The 13,446-nt window shown below is 52.9% G+C and overlaps 1 protein-coding gene across 3 annotated transcripts in view; it reads right to left on the reverse strand.

The window, feature by feature from the left end:
• Window positions 1-13,446, reverse strand: part of PREX1 (phosphatidylinositol-3,4,5-trisphosphate dependent Rac exchange factor 1) — a 204,038-nt gene that overhangs the window by 19,983 nt on the left and 170,609 nt on the right. For all 3 annotated transcript variants that reach the window (XM_034947457.4, XM_034947458.3, XM_055104985.2), the window contains exons 18-27: window positions 12,887-13,035; window positions 11,136-11,221; window positions 9,207-9,343; window positions 8,423-8,543; window positions 7,240-7,427; window positions 6,738-6,899; window positions 5,840-6,050; window positions 5,141-5,417; window positions 1,696-1,902; window positions 253-341 (exon numbers count right to left, since the gene is read on the reverse strand). In XM_034947457.4, coding sequence (XP_034803348.1) covers window positions 253-341; window positions 1,696-1,902; window positions 5,141-5,417; window positions 5,840-6,050; window positions 6,738-6,899; window positions 7,240-7,427; window positions 8,423-8,543; window positions 9,207-9,343; window positions 11,136-11,221; window positions 12,887-13,035 — 1,627 coding nt within the window. The remainder of the gene's footprint in view (window positions 1-252; window positions 342-1,695; window positions 1,903-5,140; window positions 5,418-5,839; window positions 6,051-6,737; window positions 6,900-7,239; window positions 7,428-8,422; window positions 8,544-9,206; window positions 9,344-11,135; window positions 11,222-12,886; window positions 13,036-13,446) is intronic.

Raw genomic sequence — 13,446 nt, forward strand, 5'->3', positions numbered from 1 at the left:
TCACGGAGAACATCAGCTCTAAGAGGGCGGAGATGTTTGTTTCTTTCGCTGCCGCATTCCCAGTGCCCAGCACATAATATGGGCTCAAGAAATACTTCTTGAATGACTGAATGGAAGGAAATCAAGTACAGGACCATGCAATAAAATACAAAACAATATAACGCAGAGGAAAGTATAATAAAATAAACTAAAACTAAATCTCATGGGGAGGAGCCTCTCTCCCTGAGCACAGGCCGCTGCCGCTCCACTCACCAGACCCCATCTCGTCGCTGCCCAAGTAGGAGCTGTTACTTCTCACGCTGGTGTAGGACAGGACCGAGTCCCGATTGCTGTTACACTCGCTGCAAAGGGGCCCAGAGAAGGGGCTGAGTCACCCTGAGCTCAGGCCATCTGGTCCTGGCACCCAAAACCCACTTTCTACAGTGTAGACAAAACCCCTGGGCCCTCAGGTAGGCGTGCAGCCCAGAGAGGGCACCGAGCACCGGTCCTGGGTCCCAAAGGCAGGGAAGGCCGGGCCTGGTGGGTTTTCCATGCCTGAGGGCTGGGAAACGTTTCTAGGCTCTAGCACAGAAACACAGAAATAGGAGGAAGACGGTGAATCATTTTCACGCAGGTGTCACTCTGTCCAGTGTCCCCAGGGGACAGCCTTGCCCTGAGATACCTGCCCATTCCACAGGGCTCTGTCTTCCGTCTCCCCAGGCCCCAGCCTGGCTGGAAACCTCATGAGGACAGGGACTGGATTGGATTCCCTACGGCCCAGGAACTCGGAAGGTGTGGGAGATCAAAACCCAGGATCCTGACATTTTTTCCTTCACCTTTTTGAAAATTAAAGGAAAAACTGGAGGACCCAAAAATGTAAGAATGAAATCCCAGAGAGAGGGCAAAATCTGAGACTATGGACATGAGGCTCTGGGGGCACAAAGTGCCGCAGCAGCCAGATACAGACGCCAGGCGAGCAGGCAATGGGAGATCAGGCAGATCCCTTGACGACTGGAAGAACATTCACGCTGCAAGGACTGGGGGGAAGGTCTGCCTTCTCAAACTGTATCAGTTCTGATTTTTGCCCACAAACAGTTGAAGCACCCTCTAAGATTCCACTGTAACCACCATGGGCAAATGTGATGTCACCTTTCACTGGGACCACAGTGCTGGTTTATCTGCAGTAAGGAATTAAACTTACCCATTATATGGCTTATTACAGGAAACTGAGTTTTAGTCTATTTAACCAACTAGTTAGGACCTCACTGATCTTGTTATAATTAACCGGTAGAAAATTTAGATCTTCTCAGGTTAGGAGGGGAAAAAACTGCACTCTTCCTCCTTGGACCAAATAAACATAAATAGTGCTTGTTTCAGAAACCATATGTCTTACACTGAGTTTGCAAACACACCACAGAATCTTGCCCTTGTGCCTGACAACATCGTGTCAGCATGTGTGGGGTGACACCGAGGCAGAACAGATGGGTCCACGTGGGGACGACCCTAAAATGTCAGCTTTGCAACTGGGAAGCCTAAGTGGGTTTTCCAGGCTCAGGGGGCTCAGATAATCCCCCAGAACCACGCTATCAGCAACAGCACCCTGAGCCCATTGCACCCTGAGAAGTGTCCACTGATTCTGATGTTGCCACGGGTCCGTGGCCTCACCTGTCCAGGGCCATCCTCATCTAACCTCAGCCCCCTGACGGTGACACCCACCTGTAGGAGTCACGATAACTCATGGTGTCGTGGCCTGAGTCCTCCTGGTCCTCCTCGGCCACCTTGAAGCACACCTTCTTGATGCCCCCATGGTCACTCCTGTCCATCTCACTCTCTTCACTGACCAGGGGCAGGGAGGAGGCCTCCTCAGCCAAGGACGCGTCGCAGGACCCACCTGAGGTGGGCTCTGTGATGGTGGACAGCAGCCTACGGAAGCAAAGACCTTGAAGTCAAAGATACAGGCCTGGCCCTTTGTGTCCCTTCCCTGAAAATGCCACCAGCAGCTGCAGGTGTGAGCACTGGCCCTCCTGTTGGGGGTGGGAGACTCGCAAGTTCTTTCACGGCCAAGCTACACAAGGCTCTACCAGAAGGTGAGGCAGGAAGCCTTTCCTGTGAAGACCCTGAGAGCAAACCCTTCCACCTCGATAGGCTGTAGGGTCTCAGTGACAACCATTCAACCTGCTGTTGCAGTGGGAAAGACCTGGACAGTGTGGAAGCAAATGGGCGTGGCTGTGTTCCAATGACACCTTGTTTAAAAATGAAAACAATCGGCTGGGCGCAGTGGCTCACACCTGTAATCCCGGTACTTTGGGAGGCTGAGGTGGGCTGATCACCTGAGGTCAGGAGTTTGAGACCAGCCTGGCCAACATGGCCAACATGGCGAAACCCTGTCTCCACTAACAAACAAAAATTAACTGGGTGTGGTGGCGGGCGCCTGTAATCCCAGCTACTCGGGAGGCTCATATGAGAATCGCTTGAACCTGGGAGGCCGAGGTTGAAGTCAGCCAAGATCGCACCACTGCACAGAGCGAGAGAACCCATCTCAAAAAAAAAAAAAAAAAGAAAAGAAAAGAAAAAGAAAACAACAGGCTGAAGTCTGGACTGGGCCCCTAGGCCATAGCTCATCAATCCCCACTGTAGGGTGTGACGGTTAAGAGCACAGGTTTTGAAGCTAGCTAAACACCAGATTCAAATCCCAGTATTGCCATTCCTCAAGCTAATTATTTAAACTCTCGGAGACTCTGTTTCCTCATATGTAAAATGGGATCATATCAGTATCTATATCTTAGGCTTCTGTGACAATTAAGGGAGTTAAAATGTGTAAACAGGCTAGGCCCAGTGGCTCACGCCTGTAATCCCAACACTTTGGGAGGCTGAGGCAGGAGGATCTCTTTAGCTCAAGACTTCAAGACCAGCTGTGAGACCGCATCTCTGTAACAAATACAAAAATTAGCCAGGCATGGTGGCATGTGCCTGTAGTCCTAGTCACTTGGGAGGCTGAGGCAGGAGGATCACTTGAGCCCAGGAGTTCGAGGCTGTGGCAACCTATGATCACACCATCACACTCTAGTCTGGTGACAGTTGGATAAAGTGCTCAGAACAGTGTCTCTGCTGGGTGTGGTGGCTCATATCTGTAATCCCAGCACTTTGGGAGGCTGAGGCGGGCGGGTCACGAGATCAAGAGATCGAGACCATCCTGACCAACATGGTGAAACCCCATCTCTACTAAAAATACAAAAATTAGCTGGGAGTGGTGGCGTGTGCCTATAGTCCCAGCTACTTGGGAGGCTGAGGCAGGAGAATTGGTTGAACCCAGGAGGCGGAGGTTGCAGTGAGCAGAGATCACACCACTGCATTGCAGCCTGGTGACACAGTGAGACAACATCTCAAAAAAAAAAAAAAAAAAAAAAGAACAGTGTCTCGTGCCTTCTAAGTGAGCAGTGATGAATACGCCCAGCTAGATGCAATCCCACCACATCTCCACAGTCAGTAGCATGATTAGCCCCATTTGACAAATGAGGAAACCAAGGCTCAGAGTGGTTAAGTGACTTGCCTAAGTTTGCACAGTGGATAAGTGGCAGGGCCAGGATTTGAACCCAGGCCTCCTGGCTCTAGAGTCTACATTCTTTTTTTCCCTTATCATGGAATATTTCCATCATACACAAAAGTAGAGAGAATATGATGAACCCAGGTATCCAACAGGCAGCTTCAACAACAGCCACTCAGGGTCCACCTTGTTTCCCCCATTATCCCCATCGCTTTTTATTTCCCTGGAGCATTTTGTTTTGTTTTGAGACAGGGTCTCATTCTTTCACCCAGGCTGGAGCGCAGTGGTGCAATCATGGCTCACTGCAGCCTCGATCTTCTGGGCTCAAGTCATCCTGCCTCAGCACACTGAGGAGCTGGGACAACAGGTGTATGCCATCACGCCTGACTAATTTTAGGATTTTTTTTTAATAGAGATAGGGTTTCACTACGTTGCCCAGGCTGGTCTCAAAGTCCTGGGCTCAAGGAATCCCTCCAACTCAGCCTCCCCAAGTGCTGAAATTACAGGCATGAGCCACCGTACCCAGCCCACTGGAGTATTTAAAACAAGTCCAAGATAGCACGTAATTCCACCACACCTACTTCCACAGATGTCTCTAATACATACAGACTTTTAAACATGTGGTTCTCAACTGGGGGCAATTTTGCCCCCTAGGAAATCTTTAGCTATGTCCAAAGACACTGCTACTTGTTTTAACTGAAGAGGGATTTTGCTACCAGCATCTCGTAGGTAGAGACCCCAGATGCTGCTGAACATCCTCCAATGCCCAGGACAGCTCCCCAACAAGGAATAATCCAGCCCCAAATGTCACCAGTGTCAAGGGTGAGAGACACTGCTTTACACAGACCACACTGCTCGACTGTGCCCAACAGAAGGAAGGAGTCCTCAATACCACCAAGCACCCAGTCTGTGGACAAACACCCCTGATTGTCTCAAAATGCCTCCCCACATGGACGTGCTAGAAACCTGCTAAGCAGGTTCAGAGGCTGCATCTGGCAGGTCCGTCTCTTGAGTCTCTTTAATCTCCAGCAGTTCCTCTTCCCCACACCTGCTTCCCCATCATTCGCTGATGATTTGGCCGGATGCCTCCCCAAGGTGCCATTGAACCACCCTCTGCCCCACATCCTAGAGCTGAGTAAGGAGACCTTGAACCTTCAGGAGATAACAGCTCTGTATCTGCTGGCAAGAGCCTCGTGGGCGGGGCTGCGTGTGTGTCCTGTTGTATTACAGCAAAAGGACAGCTTGTACAGCTGCCTCACTTTCTGTGATGTTAAAATTATAAAGTTCTCTCCAGAATCTTTCAGCAGATAGTTTTAGCCTCACTGATGAGCGCTGCTATATCCATAATATTTCATTACACCAGTGGTTCTCAGTCAGGGATGATTTTCCTTGCAGGGGATATTTAGCAATGTCTGAAGACATTTTTGGTTGTCACAATCAGGTGAGGGGGTGCCACTGGCAGCTAGTGGATAGACGAAAAAGATACTGCTAAATAGCCTATAATGTCCAGGACAGCCCCCTCCCACTACAAAGAATGATACTACCCACGATGTCAGTAAGGCCAGGATTGAGAACACCTGCCCCTGCTCACGCCGGACACCCCCAGCCAGCACTCACCTGTTGATCTGGGTGACATATTGCTTCATCTCCTTCAGGGCTACATCCAGCTTGGTGAAGAGCTGCAGGTAGGCATCCTGGATCTCACGGTCCTCCTGTTTGAGTAGGAAGCTGAGGCCCCGGTCTTCCTGACCAAGGGTCCCACTGGCTGGCCCGAAGCTGCCATCATGGAGACCCTGGCCTTGGGGATCACCCTCTGCAGCAGGCAAGCACTTCCAGGAGGGAGCAGCCATGGTGGTGATGCAGTGCTGGGTGTACGACATGGGGTTCAGGTGGCCTGCAGTGGAGGAAGAGAGAGCTCACTGGAAAACAGCCCCCAGCATCCACTGGGCCTTTGGGCGGAACAATACAAACCCATTTCAAGGATCCCAATGAAGGAGAAAAATGTCCCTTCTAAATACTCTTAATTCATTCAGTTACTTCAAGAAGACTGTTCCAGTCTGGTGCTAACATGCTTTTAACTACTGTGATCTTTTCCTGCCTGCAATGCAGACATGATGGCTGGTACCCCAGCAGATATCATCATCCACAAGGCATAAAGCCACATCTAGAGATGCTGCCCCATAAAGAGAGAAGGTCATCCCTGATGACCATGGAGCCACCATTCCAGCCCTGGCTGGCTGACCTTCAGACAAGTTTTGGTTTAAGTATCTGGAGTGCAACATCTGAACACAGTTTCTAATAGACACACACAGGTACCTTGCTCCGGGTCAAGGCCGATGAGGGAGGGTTTGCGTCCAAAGCGGATGCTGAAGGACCTGCCCACTGAGGGGGTGGTCTTGGGGTAGGACACTTCCATGAGGTTGATGTGGCAATTGGTGGGGCAGAAGTCCAGGCCACACAGCGGGTGGGGCTCCAGGGGGGCTTGTTTGAAGGGTGGGCTGACCCTGCTCTTCAGTTGGGCTGCAAACTGAGAAAGTGGAGGCCGTAAGGTTGTGAATCACAGGGCAGGGTCTGGAAATATTGGCCCATACCCAGTACCCACTTTATCCTGGCCTAGGCCAGATGCCCCACAGTTGGACAAAATGCCAGTAGCTCCAAATGAGAAGGGGAACCCCTGGACTGTGTTTCACGGCTCAGGACTGCAGGGAAGGCCTGGAGGAACCCAAGGCCTCGGGGTGCCCACCCCATGCATGGCTCCATTTTGGCTGCCCCTGAACTATCCTTGAGGCGTTGTCTCTGCCCCACCCTCAGTTCATGAGGTTCAGGGTCAACGTGCCTCTCCATCCCTATGGCGATTGGAACCATGTGAGGCAAGTGACCTAAGCCAAGCCAACCAGAACTCCCTTGGAGTTAATTTTCTCCTGGGCTTGCTGAGGCTAGAGCTATCAAGGGCCAACGTGTCCCCACCACATGAGAAGGGTTTGCCTGAGAGTGAACCCAGCGCTAAGGAAAACGAAGCCAGGAGATGCGGAGAAGCCACACTGCTATGATGTGATAAGTTCACCTCCATCCTTTTCAGTAATACACACCATACATTCTCCTGTTTGTTTCAGCTGAGTTGGGATGGGCTTTGTCATTTACAACCCAAATATCCCAGGCTGAGATGCTATGTCTGGGACCTGTGGCAGAGACCCCGGAGGGAGCAGGCAGGCACCTCCTGGTAGCAGGCAATCCTCTGGCCAATGCTCTCCAGCTTGGTGTCGCAGATGTTGCGGAACTCAAAGTGGGGCATGGTCACGATGGCGCTGCTCAGGGCCATGAGCCGCCCGCAGTTCTCCACGAAGACGCTGTCATTGGCAGCAAAGGCCTCGAGGATCTGCAGAAATGTCAACAGCTACTGAGCACTCCCTGTGTGCCGGGAAGATTTTAAGCGGTTCACCCACAGTGACTCCTGTACTACTCGTAATACCCCCCGGGAAGTCAGGTGTGTTGCTGGCCCATATTGCACGGGAGTAAACTGAGGCTAAAGGGACAAGCCATTCTCCACAGTCCCACGCTACCTAGTGGTGGGACAAGGACCAGAATTCAGGACTCCAGGCTAAGCCTGAGGAAATGGGATTCGGGTGTCCCACCCAACTCCTTCTCCCAACCTTTGATAAGAGAAACTGGCTTCAATCCCCCAGGGTAGGGCAGGGCCAGGCAGTGCCCAAGGAGACCTTGGCGGTGAGGCCGAAGCAGCCGCGGGGCTCCACGATCTTCTCCAGCACATGGCACCTGACGCCTGCCGTGCTCACATACTCATACACCACGCCGTGTTCCAGGTGCACGTTGTCCACAGTCAGGGTGACCATGGGGCTGTCCTCACACAGGCTCAGCCGGGGACCCAGGGACAGCAGTGGGAAGGCTGGAAGCCAAAAGAGGTGACATCTGAGCAGAGATCAGAGGGAGGGAGGAAGGCGAGGCGAGGAGGATTCTGGAGGAAGCCTTCCAGGCAGTGGGAACAGCAAGTGCAAAGGCCCCAGGGCAGAAGTACATTCCGCCAGAGTAGACAGGCGAGTGCGGAAGTGATGGAAGGTGTTGGAGAGCCAGTCTGTACAAGGTCACACAAGCCATCCAAGGCCTGGCCCTGAGGACAGAGGGAGCCATCGGAAGGTTCTCTTCTCATCTGGGGGAATAGCCCCTGGGAGGAGAGGAAGGCAGAACAGGGAGAGCCATGAGCAGGCTACTGCCACCGTCCTGGTAAGAAATGATAGTGGCTTGGACCAGGGAGCTGAAACGGGCAAGGAAACAGATTCTCCCCGAGAGCCCAAGGAGGACCACAGCCCTGTGGACACCATGATTTCAGCCCAGTGGGACTCGGACCTCTGACCTCCAAAATTTAAGTAGTAACTGTGTGTTGTTTAAGCTGCTGGGTTTGGGGCACTTTGCTATAGCAGCCATCAGAAACTGACATAATATCGCGGGCATCGCGGCCGTGCGCAGTGGTGCACACCTGTAATCCCAGCACTCTGCGAGGCCAAGGCAAGAAGATTGCTTCAGCCCAGGAGTTAAGAGACCAGCCTGGGCAACATAGGGAGACCTCATCTCTAAAAAAAAAAACTCTAAAATTTAAAAAATTAGCCAGGTGTGGTGGTGCACGCCTGTGATCCTAGCTACTCCGGAGGCTGAGGTGGATCACTTGAACCAGGGAGGTTGGGGCTGCAGTGAGCTGTGGTCACACTACACTCCAGCCTGGGTGACAGAGCCAGAACCTGTCTCCAAAAAGGAAAAAAAAAACAAACCTGCTGGCACAGAGGTGGACTGGCTGGGAGGAGGGGAGGGGACAACAGGAGAGGACCCAGCCCCTCCGGAGTCTCAGTCCCTCTGGAAGCTCCTGTCATGCCATGCCCCGTCTATTACCTGAATCAGCCTGGTCTTCCTCCTGGGCCTGCTCACCACTGGGGTCCTCAGTGGAGGCCTCCTGACTGGCTCGTGCTTCCTGGGCATCCTCATGGGTGTGGTAGATCCACTGGTACAGGCCCTGCCAGAAGCCAGAGTAAGGGGACAGCCATGGTGCCGGCAGGTAGGGAGGAGGGGACAGGGCCGAGGTGTGAACTGCCCCTGGGTTCCAGAGCTCTGGAAACTCACTGACCACCAGTCACACTCAGCCCTCACCGTGCACAGTCTATGCTCCATACAGAAGCCAGGGGATGTGAAAATGTGAGGCAGGGACATGGGTGCAGACACGTTGTCTCTCCTGTGTCCCCAGGGTCTACAAACGTGCCTGGTGCACAGCAGGTGCCCAACACACACACACACTGAGTGAACCAGTGAATCAATCAATGAGGGAATCTCGCCCTCCACCAGAACCCTGGCCCCCAACCAAATGGAGTATCCACTTTCGCAACCCACTTGACTATGTGCCCAACATGCCTATGTGGTGAGGAGAGAGGGTCTGGTCACACCCATTTCACAGCTGTGAAAACCGAGACCCCCGGGTATCATGGTTTGCTCAGCAACTCTGGTTTAAGGATGCAGTGGGAGCACAAAGCTCAGGCCCAGCTCCCTCTTGTTGGGTCAGCAGCTCCACCCTACTCACAACCAGTGGCACATGCAGGCTTTTCTCTAAAGAGAGGACAGCCCTCAGCCACCCGCCCCCACTCAGCAGGACTTCTTTGACGGCCCCGGTTTCCGGTAAACTTACCAGGGCCTCTTCGCGCCGACTCCGGAATGCCTGGAAGTGCTCCAGGACCTCAGGGGCACCATCGTTCATCACGTTGCTGCCATTGACCTTCAGAATGCACTGACCAGCACAGAGCCCTGCAGCCATGGCCTCAGAGCCTAAGGGGAACAGGAGCACATGAGGCTGGATGCCAGGCAAGTACAAGCAGCCCGCTGAACACTGTCCCCCACCACCCACCACTGCAACCCCAGACACGCGCAAAGACTCCACCTCCACCCCTCCCACCCCAGAGCCGCCCTCTGACACTCCAGTGCAAAGAATGGATTGATGTTCCCATTTTGCAGAAGAAACTAAGGTTCAGAGAAGTAGTAGCTGGCCCAAGGTCACGCAGCAAGGCAAACGGGATCCGATTCAGGCCCGTTTCACTCTAGAACCTCGTCTCCTTTAAAGTCCTGCAGCCGCCTTGTGCTACTGGGCCGCATTTGGCAGAAAGCGTGATGGGCTCAGAGAGGCAAAGCCATGCTCTCTAGGCCGAATGGCCAGAAGCCAGGATTCAAACCAGGCCTATGAGACTCCAAGGGCAAGGTTTTTCAGCTATTCCACAATCCCCAAACCGTAGGTCTTGAACCCAGGGTTTTTTTTGTAGTTCATGTGAAAGGTCTGGAAATGCAAACAAATGCCAAGCTTTGCCCAGACATGGGGCAATACCAGGCCTGAATGGTGTGGTGGTGCCAAGTACAGCCCCTGGGGACTTGCATGGCTTCAAACCCTGGCTCTGCCATAGACCGACCCTGGAACCTTCGGCAAGTCCCTTCACTCTCTGGAGGTTGGCTTCCTCATCTGTGAAATGGGAACGCTCATAATCCCTACCCTGAGGGTCTCGGCGAGATCTGACGAGCTAATACATGTGCAGCATTTAGCATCATGCCTGGCACTCAGTAAGTGCTCAAGAAATAGCAGCTGTTTTATTCTTTTTACCGTCTTTGCCTATGAACACCTATTACTACCTATTATCAGTATCTCTGCAGATGTTCTGAGGCAGGATTTCTCACCAAGGCACTGCTGACATTTTGGGCCAGATAATTCTGTGTGGTTCTCTGGGGCTGTCCTGTGCACTGCGGCACGTTTAGCAGGATCCCTGGTCTACCCACTAACCGCCAGAAACACCCCCTCCCCAGTTATGACAAACAAAAATGTCTCCGGGCAGGGCCGATGATCTCTGGAGAGGAGGCTAAGTTGTCCCAAGGTGAGAATCACTGCTTTAGGACAAAATGAAAACCTACTTTAAAATATTATCAAATTCTCAGTAACCTTCTGTCATGGTATGTGTTTTCTTAATGAACACCTAGTAAACACACAACTATGACCACACAAGTGAAAAATTTATGTTTAAACTTTAAAAGGAGGGGCACTTAGATGCAAAAAAAGTTTGGGGGCCCAGTATCATAGACCTACTTGGTTCCATCTCCAAGACATAGTGACACCTTTAATAGCACACAAGGAATAGGCAATGCAGAAAGCAGAGGTCTTGAACTGGTGGCCTATCGGCTGGATCCGGCCATAGAAGTATTGCGGCAGAGCCCCCAAATTTGCATTGGTGGCTTCTCTTAGAAAATCAAGTCTGGTGAGAGTGGACCCACATTCCTGTCTGGCAATAAGGAGCTCCAGCTGAAGAGCCACTGCTCCTTCCAGAGTGAACATGTATTTTTTCACCTTGCCATAGTCCTCACCACTACCCACTGTCTTCCACTGGGATGGCTACCCACTTGTAGCCTGCCTGACCCCAACAGGCATTTGTGTTTGCAAGTCTTGGCATCAGGCAAAGAAAATAAGTGCTGATGGTACATTGTCTGGCAGAAGCCTAGAGTTTAGAAGGCTCTGAACTCCTGCCACACAGACAGATCCACCATCTTCTGCACCTTTCCCCTCTCTCCCAAGGCTCCCACTCACCTCTCCCCACAGCATAGACGTACGGTGGGGCAGCTCCACGAATCTGGAAGCACAGTGTGTCCGGCTGGTCGGGGATTTTGATGATCCTGCACCAGGTAGAAGAGGCAGGGGAAAAGGCCATGAGGAAAACCAGCATCACTCTCAATAACCCCGGGGCCAACCCAGAGACTTTCTGCCTTGGAAACACTGGGAAAATTCAGCCCAAAATAGTAGTAGCAACACCAGGCTTTCCAGCTCCCAAATACAGACAGAAATGTCAATCAGGCAGAGCCCATGCCACCAGGATCTTTGATTAAGCACAACCCACTGGCCTGCCCTTGGAGCTTCTGTCCTCGCACAGAAATTCCAGACCATCCTCCCACACCTCCATCATTCCCCTGTCCTAAGACCCTTGGAGGTGAGACCAGCACTCCAACCAGTCAATAGTTTAACAATCGCAGGTGGGAGGGTGAGAAGTAATCTGCTGGTACATCTCGGTGCTGACCCTAGAAAAACACCCACACAAGTCCCCTAGGAAGGCAGGTCTGGGCCATTCTGTGGGTCGATCCCCAAAGCAGAGAGGCAGCACCTGCCAGGGAGGGCAATGGGTGTCACTGCTCCTGGAGCATCAGTACCCTGCCCACATCCCCGTCTAAGGCAGGTCTCCAACCCTATGCTGCACAATTGTCCCTCCCATTCCCCCCTGCAGATAAAGCCAAGCTGGGAGCCTGCTCTCAAACCAGGTGTTTCCACAGCTTTCAGCAGACACATTCCACCTTGGTGCTTTCTGCCACTTCCACATACCAACCCATCGATCAACCACATTTTCCCTAAGTCAGCTCGCCTTTTTACTGAAATAATCATATTTAAAACTTTCCACCCCTCCTGTCAAGAGAAGATCTGTGTTAAATAAAAGGGAAAAGTGAAAAACCAGATGCATAATTTTTCAAAGAGAAAATGCTTTGCTTCCCGGTACCTACCCCTAGCACGGGTCTGCTCCTCCCACCCCTGCTCTCGCACTCTGCTGAGCCACCACCTCCTCAGCTCCCCCGAGAGCCACCTTTGCCCCTGACAATCTGAGCTCCACTTGCAGCCACAGGACTTCGATCAGAAGCTTCCAGTGGCTCCCCATGGGTCCTTGCCAGGGGCCTCCAGGGCCTGGACCCCGTTACCCCACAGACCTCACTACCCAGCCCTCCCTCTCACTCACTGCTCCAGCCCCATCAGCTTCCTTCTGCTCTTCCAATGCGCCAGACACGGTCCCACTTCAGGGCCTCTGCCCTAGCTGCTTCCCCTACCTGGAGCCCTCTTCCTCCAGAAATCCCCTTGACTCCCCCCTCATCTGCTTTGGGTCTTCACCCCGACTCGCAGTGACGTCTCCCTGACGGCCATCCCTCTGCACACTCTGGCCCCTTTCCCGGGTTTATAGAAACTTATCTGTGCCACGCTCACCAGCACAGGCTCAGTGTCTTACTTCTGTATCTGCACATTGTCTGTCTCCTGCCTCCTCCCCCAACTAGATCTGAGATCTATGAATGGCAGGAACTGCATGCATCCCCAAGTGGCTGGATTCCCAGGGCCCAAACTGCCACCAAGCACAGAGTGGCACTCTGTAAACATCTGCCGAATGAATGAAGGTCCAGCTTGTGTTGTGTGCCTCCAACAATGGGTCCCAGCCACGGGGGACCAGGACAGTTCATGCCACCCCAGCCCTCAGCCACCACTCAGCCTGAGAGGCAGGGCTGCTGGACACCCCGCCCTGGGACACTCACTCTTTGGCCTTGGTGGCCACCAGGAGGCGCAGAGGGCGGCGGGAGCAGAAGGACTGGTTGAGGATGGACTCCACCTCGGAAAACGGCCGCAGGAACACCAGGTCCTCATTGATGGAGTAGATCTTCCTCCCCACCTGCAGGCCAGCCATCTGGGTAGGGACGGCGGAGGACAGACGTGCACACCGGTTACTAAGCTCCTTCCCTCCTCACCAAGGAAGCTCAAATGTGTTCAGCAGAAGGGTGCTGGCCCAAGGGATCCAGCAGGACTGGCTGACTGCGTGCTGTCTGTGGTAAGCAGTTGAGGGGCACAAGGGACCTGGTTCTGCCTCATGAGCCACAAAGGGAAGCTCATGGGAGGGCAGCTGGGAAAGGTATTCCTCCTGAGGGGAAACTCTGCTGGGGCCTGACCCTGTTGTGTGGGGACACGAGGGTCACACCGGGGTGGCCATCTTATGTCTGTTAGGGCCTGGCGAAGAAAGATGAAGACCTGCTGACCTGAACCAAGATTCACAACTGCCTCCTTCCAACCGCTCACATCACTGGCAAGGTCAACCTAGCCG

Source organism: Pan paniscus, chromosome 21 (assembly GCF_029289425.2).
Source record: "Pan paniscus chromosome 21, NHGRI_mPanPan1-v2.0_pri, whole genome shotgun sequence".
Lineage (NCBI taxonomy): Eukaryota > Metazoa > Chordata > Mammalia > Primates > Hominidae > Pan > Pan paniscus.